Source organism: Battus philenor, unplaced genomic scaffold (genome assembly GCF_028537555.1).
Source record: "Battus philenor isolate CCGP_79_NKW_IND1 unplaced genomic scaffold, ilBatPhil1.0.hap1 SCAF_10, whole genome shotgun sequence".
Lineage (NCBI taxonomy): Eukaryota > Metazoa > Arthropoda > Insecta > Lepidoptera > Papilionidae > Battus > Battus philenor.
The window spans coordinates 2459774-2470435 of NW_027181662.1; the positions used below are offsets into that span (position 1 = coordinate 2459774).

The 10662-nt window shown below is 34.4% G+C and overlaps 2 protein-coding genes across 2 annotated transcripts; both read right to left on the reverse strand.

Annotated features, from left to right (window-relative positions):
* Positions 1-1598: 1598 nt before the first annotated feature.
* LOC137925644 (BPTI/Kunitz domain-containing protein-like) lies at positions 1599-5548 on the reverse strand. The gene is made up of 4 exons (XM_068769119.1): positions 5393-5548; positions 2972-3160; positions 2406-2560; positions 1599-1821 (listed from the first exon to the last, which is right to left on the reverse strand). The coding sequence occupies exons 1-4, from the start codon at positions 5526-5528 to the stop codon at positions 1699-1701; spliced, it is 603 nt and encodes a 200-aa protein (XP_068625220.1). The 5' UTR covers positions 5529-5548; the 3' UTR covers positions 1599-1698.
* A 3383-nt stretch (positions 5549-8931) lies between these two features.
* LOC137926513 (trypsin eta-like) lies at positions 8932-9798 on the reverse strand. Its single transcript, XM_068770135.1, has one exon. It carries the CDS (start codon positions 9796-9798, stop codon positions 8932-8934), a length of 867 nt encoding a protein of 288 aa, XP_068626236.1.
* Between the last annotated feature and the right edge of the window lie 864 nt (positions 9799-10662).

Genomic DNA, 10662 nt, shown 5'->3' on the forward strand with positions numbered 1-10662 from the left:
GGTGAGGAACTTCCTCACGCTGTGTCTACCGTCTCGTCACCGCCACTCGAGCGCTTTTCGGCACCAACCGCAGAAGAACCAAGATCCGGTGATCATTTCTGAATCGATCTTGCAGCGAAACTCCTAGCATAGCCCTCTCCGTTACTCTCTGGGTGACCTAGAGCCTTCTTACGAGGTCCGTCGTAAGTGATCACGTTTCGGATCCATATATCATCACCGGCAACACACATTGGTCAAAGACCATCGTCTACAAACATTGCGGTATTTTGGACGAGATGTTTCGGAGCTTCCCAAACGCGGCCCATCCGAGTTGGATTCGGCGAGTGATCTCTTTCTTAAAGTTGGACATACTAAGTTAGACGGTTTGTCCCAGGTATAGTCGTCTGCAACTTCGAGTATAGAACCTCCGACAACTACTTGAATAGGCATGGCAAGAGTTCATGGCTGGAATCTTTCACCATAGATAGGATTATCTACGGTGAAAGTAAAAAAGTTATTCTAAAAATTCTAAATAAAAAATGTATTGTAATAAAAATTAAAATACATACCCAATACGGACAGCAGTAAAATAAAATCGTAAAACATTTTAAATGGAAACGGGTCAAGTCAGCAATTGGTTTATGGTAGATAAAAATGTCGTAAAGATGTTTAAACTATTACAATAAAATTTATAACGGATCTAGGTACAAAATTATACTTAAAATGGGTTTTTCTTACTTTGTAATCTATTTAAATAAAACATTTTTTCAATTAGAATTCGCTGTATCCAGCTGATACAGATATCTCTATTTATTTATTCATATAGTTAAACTGGTTTTTATTATTCAATTAAAAACACGTCTTGGTGGATTTTTTTGTTGGAAATATGCGATGGGATGATACACACCTCGAGAAAGTACAATTATGGTTACTACTTATTCGATAAATATTCAATGTGTTGTTTTAACGCAGCTTGAATTTAGTCGTCTTTATTCTCCTCGTTCTGTTCCATGTGCTGGGTGGAGCATGGTGCAATCAAGCGTTTGACCAAGCGCCTCTATAAACTGGGTCCACTAGAAGTGTCGCAAGAAGTGATTAGACTCGTATTGTTCTTCCGTTAGAGAACATGGCTGCTGTTGGTGTTGTCGCGAATTTATAGTTGTTTTGTAAGCAACGATTCAAAATGCAGTAAAATGTGCACAATTATGCGTCAACTAAGATGATGGCCACTTGAGCGATATATCTTTTTTTAATTAACGTACTCAATCTCACACTTTAAATTTTTTGTCAACTTAAGGGCTCATTTTTAATTTATAACAAGATGGCTGCCTATTTAAATTATAACACAACTTTTGCCCTATTTCACACTTTAATTTTAAAAAAAAAAAAAACTAAAGAGCTCATTTTTAATTAATAACAAGATGGCTGCTTATTTAAATTATAACATTATTTTTGCGCCACCTGTTATGTTTTAAGTAAAACTCTCCTCTGATTTTGTATTTATAGTCCGATTGTAACAGCTGTACCGTGTGTTATAAAAGTCAGCATACATATCGTTCGGTACAGAGGTTCTGGTTGAACTATATCAAACAAGGTGTGTTCATTCAAATAATATTTATTTTTATGATCCATTAATAAACGTATTAGAACGGCAACATAAGGTAAATGAAATAAATAAACGGTTATGTGTATTCTTCCTTCATATTTCAAATTCGTTGTTCATTTTTGAGCCTTAGCCGTAGAAGCGTTTGGTGGATTTATTATTAAAACTTTCTTCGGATCGCCAAATACTTCAGCCTTTTCCCGTATAGTACCTTTATTGAAGCGGCATATCGAGTCGCACTGTAAAAGTGAAAATATTATTGAAGGAAAGTAGTACTGGCTTTACTTTCACTCCTCCTTTGCTTGGAATGCGTACCTTCTAGTTATTAGGATGATCCAGTTTCGTTGTATTGAACGGCCTTATTAGAAAATCAAAAGCTTAAGAAATATTAAGTAGCATAATGATGATATAGTAAAAAAAATCTAGTTGTATCTATCTCAATAGACATAAAGTTATCTGCCTCTCGCAATAAAAAAATGCATATTTTAAAGTGACAAATTTAAACACCGTGATTTTAAAAAGGTGTAATTTTGAAATTGCAAATTTTAAAAATTTTTAAAGCGTTTTTATGGCAAATGAGAAATAAATTCACCTCTTCAAAGTTTTTACACCTATCAAAATCATCATCATATTGGTAGAAGCCTTCTGGAAGGCATAAGCATCCCCAAAGATCACAGATTACAGTATATTAAACTATATCTTGGTTTTGCTTTAAATATAATTGTTCAACGTTTATCAATATTAGTATATATCATTTTCTCTGCTCCGGAAAATCATTTTCGCTGTAGTACATTAGGTTCAGGTTAGTGTGAAAGTATCTTACCTGCGCTAAATTGTAGAAATTATTTTTATTTCCGCCACAGCCGGAGTATATAGTCTCCTTGCACACCTTCCATTGCGCGTCGAAGTACCATCGTTTAACTGCGCCGAAACAAAAGCCGTAATCGAACGTTAACGAACACCACGGTGGTCGTACGTCTGTGAAATGTTTAAAAAAATGATAATTTACTAAGAGATATTTTATTTTTCAAAAGGTCCAATGTTGAATAAATGAACTTTACTTTTAACTGTATGTTTTGTTATACGCATTTCTTTGATGAACACCTCTTAAACCTCTCGAAGGGGTAATTTTGTGGAATTTGTTCATAGGTGACCTTTACTTAGCTAAAGGAATATTTTTACTAAATTTCAAGTCTCTAAGCCTTGTGTTTCAAGATATCGTGGTGGTGAAATCATATATATATATATATATGATTATATATATATATATATATATATATATATATATATATATATATATATATCTTAAAGCGATCAAGCAAATATAAAACCTTCTTAACATAAGATATTCTTTCGAAATAAATAAATAAACAAATCTCTAACACTTACTATGACTTTTTGGATGACTCAAACATGAGTCTAGACATTCTTTTTTTGTATCAAATCTATTTCCGTTACCCTGACATCCGCCCCAACTGAATCTTACACAATCCATCGTTTCCGGTTTGAAATAATACATGGCTATATCACCGCGACACGGCCCGGGGTCTGGTTTTAGGAGACACATTTTGAGACTAACTGAAAAAAAATGCTAATTCAATTAAAAATTCTTCTTTCTAACTAATTATAAAAAAACGGTAGTTGCAAAAATTAACCAACACATATCATCATCATCATCAACCAGAAATGAAGAGATTCTCAAAACAAAGATCACTACGTAGCTCGAAGAACTGCTCTTTTGAATTGACGGTCGGCGGAGCATATTGCTAGTGAAATCTACGACTACTGGGGCTGTAAGGTTCTTGATTTGCGCCCTTAAACCAGTAGACTCGGCATAGGTAGACCCACCATTAGGTAGATACGCCGTAAGGTAGACCAACCAATAGGTAAACCCACCATTAGGTAGACCAACCATTAGGTAAACCAACCATTAGGTAGACCCATTATTAGGTAGACCAACCATCAGATAGATCAACCATTAGATAGATCAACCATTGGATAGATCAACCATTAGATAGATCAACCATTCGGTGGACCCACCATTAGGTAGACCTACCATTAGGTAGACTAACGACACAGTCAAGATCTCAGGTAATAGCTGGCGATGTTTGGGGAAGGCCTGCGCCTTACAGTGTTTGTCTCTCAGCTGACATGATCATCATTTCAGCATAGATTTACAATAGGACCGGTTGGAATCGCATGCATCTAGGTTCTTTCGACGACCATAACAAGACCTATTTATAGATACGCTTAGAGGTCCAAAAGAAATCTTAATTTTAATTAAAGTATTTTATACTCAAAATCAACAAATTAGAGTCCAGATTCCAATAAGAATCTGTCTTGTAAAACAAGACAGTTAACTGTTTTTCAAACGAAATTACGTCTTTATTTACAATATTTTTTTTATCTTTACATACACGTCATTACCCAGCACTATCGCTAACGGAGTGTCGAAAATCCAAGACTTTATATTCGAAATCATCGAATGAATATTACAGGAGGAATATTCTAGAACAAATTTCAAACGACTCTCCATAACCACTGAATTACAAAGAGTTTCTATCGGTTTCCGTATCACACGGTATAAATGTACAGGATGATTGGTAATAAGTGTAAGAAGCTCTAAAGGGATGAATGCTCTATATATAGCTCTTTTGCTGTAAATTATTATATGGTACATTATATCTAAAAATCAATGGTCAGAAATAATAAATATCGTAATCATAATATAGAAGATGCTTTTTAGAAATTCGGTTTACATATTAAAATGACTGAGCAGTGGTAGCTCAGTAGCTGGTCGCGGATTCGATTCCTGAGATACAAAGTTATATAGTTTACATTTTGTGCATTAATTATATAGGTAATAAAAGGACCAATATTTAGCCACTTCCGCACATGCAGTGGTAGTCGTGCAATGAAATGCACCGCCCGTCAGCCCGCTGATAAATGCGTATGCGGCAAACAATGCGAATCACATAACCGCCACCGCCAAATTACTCAACACGTGTTGTACCCCTCCACGGGGCATCTTCAGGAGTTATGTTACACCGATTAGTGCCAAACACAGAGTCAACTCTCGTCACAAAGGACTGAGGAACACTGGAGGAAGGTAACGCCTGATTCCATTAAATATTTAATTATATAGTGTTACCACTGCTCACAAACAAGTTTCCAGAGGATGAACAGCAGCGTCCTCTGCGTACTATAATACCACATTGCGATCGCCAACCCGCCTGCTAAACATGGCGATTATGGTATATCGCCCACAGATATCTTTAGAGAGACCTATACCTTGCAGTGGGCGTCTATGGGCTGAAATGACGACATATTAATATTAATTATTATTTATTATCTGTCCTTGAAGACTTTATACTGACAGAAGTCATGAGTGTTTCGTATTCAAATAAAAGAAATAGTATAACATATTCTAGATTTATCAATATCATTTATTGGTAACTAGTATCAAAAATTTAACTTTTTTACAGCTACTTATTTACCCTTTTGAACATTTACATCTACATATAAAAAATCACCTGTATACTAATTAAAGAAAAGGTTTATTTATTGTCAAATTCAATGTGTTTATGTGATCTTATTTGAGGAGACATATTTGGTAAATACTGTGCCAATAATAAGTGTGATTTCAAACCCCGTGCAGATAACATACTTGATGTTGTACCAGATTTTGTTTTTCAGAATCTTTGAGATTTTATTTTACAATAGAACTTACTACGTAAGTATATATGGAACCTAACACACTGAACGTGAACAGATGAATTATTGTAAAGACAAATATAAATTGTACATTACCTTTTGCCCTATAAGGTGTGGCGCGTGTATAAGGCTCTTTACCGAATGTTACCTGTGCGAATACATCATTGGCTATTGATAAGAAAAGAATAATGTAAAATCTCATATTCGATATCCCTGTACAAAAGTATAACATGCCTATACTGAGTGTAGTAATAATAAATGATTTTCCCATAAATCGTATGTGTTATAATATCTCATATCGATAAAGTTTAACTATTTTAAAATATATTTTTTCTGACTGAAATTTTTTTTATTTTAAACAAGAATTCTTTAAATTATTTCCTCTTCGACTTTGCTTTCTATAGATTTATGAACGAAATGTTATATTTTAAGGGTTATGACTAAGATACAGATAAAAATAATATTCATTTATTCAACATCGGAATTTTTAGCAGAACTTTTATTGATCGTCTAATTATTAATTTATTTATTTATTATTAATCTCGTTTGAAAGGTTGTTATATTTGCGGAAACAGGAAAAAACTCCACAATAAAACATATTTTAGTAAAGTTTAACAATACAGATTTATATACACACTTTATAAGATATGGTCTAAATGAAATCAAAACAATCCAGCGATGTCACTGCTAAGGATTTTTGTCATTTAAATATTCGTTTATTGAATATTAAGCCTTTTCGGTCAATTTACTTTTAACATGTGTTTTGAATTTTGTAAATGGTAGTCCAATGTTTTTTGGAATTCTATTAAAATATCTGATTCCGTTTATTACAAAGGAAATTAAGACTTTTTGCAGTCTAAACTTTGGTACAGACAGAGTTTCTGGGTTACTTGAAAATACGCTATTTCCCTTTAAATTTTAGTATATTGAAATAATTGTAAACGTACATGATATTATTATGATTAAATTGTGAGGCCACTGTAAAAATATTTACCTCTTTTAATGTGTTGCGTTCATGTGAAGAGTTAGAAGGTAAAAAATAAATAAACTATTAGGCGGACAGGATTAGAGGAAAGTAATGTCGTTTCTGGCGACGATTTTACAGAAAAACTGATTGATTTTTACCGCTCCGACATTGATTTTGTATACTAGATAGCAAAAGGTTATTGATAACGAAGGTGAATATATTGTTGATTAGAAATAATAACTTGTTAAAGATGTAACTTAAGAAAGCGACATTACTTTCCAGTCCCCCGTAGTATTAAAATTTTAATTATTGTTTGTTTAATTTTTTAAATTATAGTCTAATGTTTTTGGTTAAAGTTAATAAAAAAATCAAATTTTCGAGTTAAAAGTCAAATTTAAAGATACACAATAATTGAGATCAGTTAATAGATTTGAATATGTACATGTATGTAATGTAAGCTAAAAACGATTCTTTTGTTAACTTCGTCGTATGCCAATGAATAGAAGGCGCTTTAGTTCCAGAGCACAAGCAACACATTTATAAGGCAAGCCTACGTCCAGTATGGGAGTGTTATTTAAAAAGATTTTTCAGTGTAAAAACTAACACAGACTTTCATTTACTCTATCAAATTATAAATATGTCATGTCTATATTTTCGTCACCTTTTACATAAATGCAAACATTAGTTTTTGAAAATTATAAAAATTTCAATTTGTCGTCGTTGTTTCAGCTCATAGAGGCCACTGCAAAGCATATAGGCCTTCGAAGATATGGATATATATATACTGTTATCGCCACATTTGGCTGGTAAGTTGTGCGATTGCCGCGATTGAGAAGTAATTCTATATAATTAAGGTAAATAGTGTGAAATATATAAGATAGATTCCCGGGAATCGAATTCGCGACTTTTGATCACAAGTCTTAATTCTCTACCGCCGGGCTATCACTGCTCGAAGCAGAACAGAAAAGCTTTACTTTGACAAAATTACTAAACGAAAATACAGTACCTGGCGATAAATATTGCACATCGACCTTTAGAAAGAGACAATCGGTTAATATCGACTTCGTAGAGCGTTATCTCTGTCGCATGAAATACGTAGTGTAGAATAGAGATAATGCTCTACGAAGCTGAAATTAGCTGATTTTCTCTTTCCATGTGTAATATTTATTGCTGGGTACTGTAGTATAATAAATTTTATGTATAGCGTATGAAACAAACAAACAATATGATGTATTGTTTGCACTATATCAAAGCTAGAGAAATAAACCGTGTTAAGATATTTAAGACAAAAGTGACTTTGAACAGGTTAATATCAAAGGATTTTATTATATTTAAGATAAGTAATTATGGCAAGTAAATAGGTTAAATGAAACTTGTATTCTCAGAATATGATGTTTATGCAATATGGTAATCTTGGAATATAATTTATTAAACTTGCCTTGCTTTGATAGGCTGCCTCAGGACTGCTATTTCTGTAGAATTAGACGCTTTTCGTAAATATATTAATAATATTAGGTATTAGAAACGAAATGAACATAGATTTATAATAAAGCTATTTTAGAAAATAGACTTCTATAATTCATGATTGTAAGTACATATTAAAACATACATTTTAAAACAGTAGCATTCTTATAAGAATAATAAATGTATCGGGGCACCAAAGGTTTGTAGGTATCTCTGTTCACACCTTTCTACATGTATTGTCTACAAGACGACTTTTTTTTCAAATAGACGCAAGAGTCATTCCATAGGAGTAAGACAAGTTATGAAATATTCGCTGCTTGTGGAGAATCTATTTCAGAATTACCATGTCGTGATGTCTGCTGTGAGCAGAGTCAAGCTTAAAATATTCCGGTCCAACGTGAAAACTGTGTTGCTATATGGATACGACACGTGGAACGTTGTTATAGATATCACGCGTCGGCTGACGCGTCGCCAAGTCTTTGTTAACAACTGTCTTCGACGTAGACCTCTGGAAACGCTGCAGTGAGACGCCGATCGACCAGCAGATCAAACGCCACAAGTGGAACTGAATAGGCCACACGCTTCGAAGGCACCCTGATCACATACCTAGGTAAGCCCTAGAATGGAATCCTCAAAGAAAGCGAAGACGTGACCGCCCAAATTAAACCTGGCAGCGGACGATCACTGCAGAATTGAAGGCAGTTGGAATTACGTGGAGCGAAGTTAAGCGCGAGACTCAAGACCGCTCGGGATGGAAACGAACTGTGGACGCCTTCTGCCCCATCATTAGGACGTAGGAATAAATGATGATGTCTTTATGTCAGCCTTGTTTAAGTAACAGAAAATGTGTGCGATTTAATAGCAACCGTCGGTGATTTGAAAATTCTGCATAAAATATAAAACTATAAATGTTAAAAACTTTATTTATTTACAAAAACAGTACCCGAAATTGTCTTGCTCAAGTTTTACAAAGATTTTACTGCCGATAGACGATAGATGCAAGGTACAGGCTTCCCAGAAATATCGATACGATGACCGGTCTTGCTTTGCATGCATACAGTGACTTCCTACGAAGTTGACTATGCTATGGTGTTACCGGCTCGTGGTCAACACAACGAGGGGTCGCTCTGCCGACTGCCAGGTCAGACAAATAATTCTTCGAGCTACTTCTATAACCATGGTTGGTTGGATCTACTCAGTTTTTTTAAGTTCTTACATAACTATAAATCCATTCAATATACGGACTTATCGGTGTCATTACACCAACTTGGTGTCCAACAACCTTTGGAGCTTCATGTAAGCAATACCCTGAACCTTCTGCAAGCGACAGAACACCAGATATGCCTGACGGGTGGATAAGCGGGCCACCAGAATCTCCATCGCACACGATGACAGTGTGACCACATCTTGGTGCCAAGCAAAGAGACGGCAAAAGCTGCTCATACTCCGAACATTTTGTTATCATCACCGAAAGAACTTGCAGTGGCTTGCGCAATTGTAATGTATCATCAGTTATAATTTCTCCTCCCGGAAGTCTCTTCGTAGTTAAACCATAACCCGCAATAACAGCTTCATGTCCATACATGGACATATAGTCAACGGAACTTAGCTTTATAAAACGTTTCAGCGGCATAGATGATGTTTCCACAAGACCTATATCGTTTTCCGACAAGGATTTTACATTGTACATTCCATACGTGTAAGTATATAACGGATGTGGTACAGTTGAAATGACATCACTAAACGTATCATTCATCCACACAGAATTATCGACGTGGCCGTATCTCACAATTAGTTTCTCCTCAGTCCACGGGTCTCCGAGAAAATGATTGCTTAAATCGGTGATGCAATGCGCCGCGGTGACCGCCCACGTCGCAGTAAGCGCGGACGCAGTACACACGTGGTCGTGTTCAGCAACAATTGTATTATTTTTTAAATTGGCTACGCGGCGGATTTCAAGCCGTACGACGTAAGGATACTCGCCAGGACTCGCGTCCCTTCCTCCGTAAATTCTCAAAGACGATTTTGAAGCGGAACAATCACTTGCGAACAATAAGAAAAAAACAAGCATTTTTGCTACGAAATAATTCAGTACACAATATGTTATAATACAATTGTAATAAAAGTGTTCTCTCCATATAACTTTATTTTATTGAACGACGTAAAATTTTATCTGAAAACTAAATAGAAAATGATTCTTCGTTTTACTAAAGTATAAATTTGCGTTCCAATTTTATAATCTGTGGTATTCATATATTATGCTCATGCATTTACTTGTAAAAATAAATTTTCTGTCAGTTGATTTTTATATATCTAAATACCGGAAATGTATTGTTTTCTCTACATAGATATATTTATGATAATATCGTGACAGTTTTGGTTACAAGCACCATTGTATGTAACTCTAGCTTCCTAGAGATTAAGAGAATATTGGCGTAAATTTCCGGAAGAGATATACTTTTTGAACTTGATTCGAACTTGAATTGTAAGAGTTCGTAAGTACTCTGATTAAGCTTACTTTTTAATTTAAAGTTATTAATGAAATATACAAACCTTTTGACATACTCCAATTTTTATTTTTTTATTTTGTTAATAACTACTTACCTAATAATAGGCTTGCACAATAGGGGGTCAAAATTATACATCTAAGTTACTCAACAAAGCTATACATCATATATAGGATGTGAAACAAATTTTAACAAATAATCTAAAGATATATATAATTATAACATATGAAATAAAAAAATGTCGTTACTTTAAAATCAATAACCAAAGAAATTGTACAAGTATTTACAATTTAATGCAAGTGTATTGACAGTAACAGATCAAATTTAATTCTTCGACTGATATATCCTACCCACTCGGAGCACGCAACATAAATTTATCGGGGATTTTTAGGACATGTATCAATATAGAACCAATAAGGTCGGGGCAA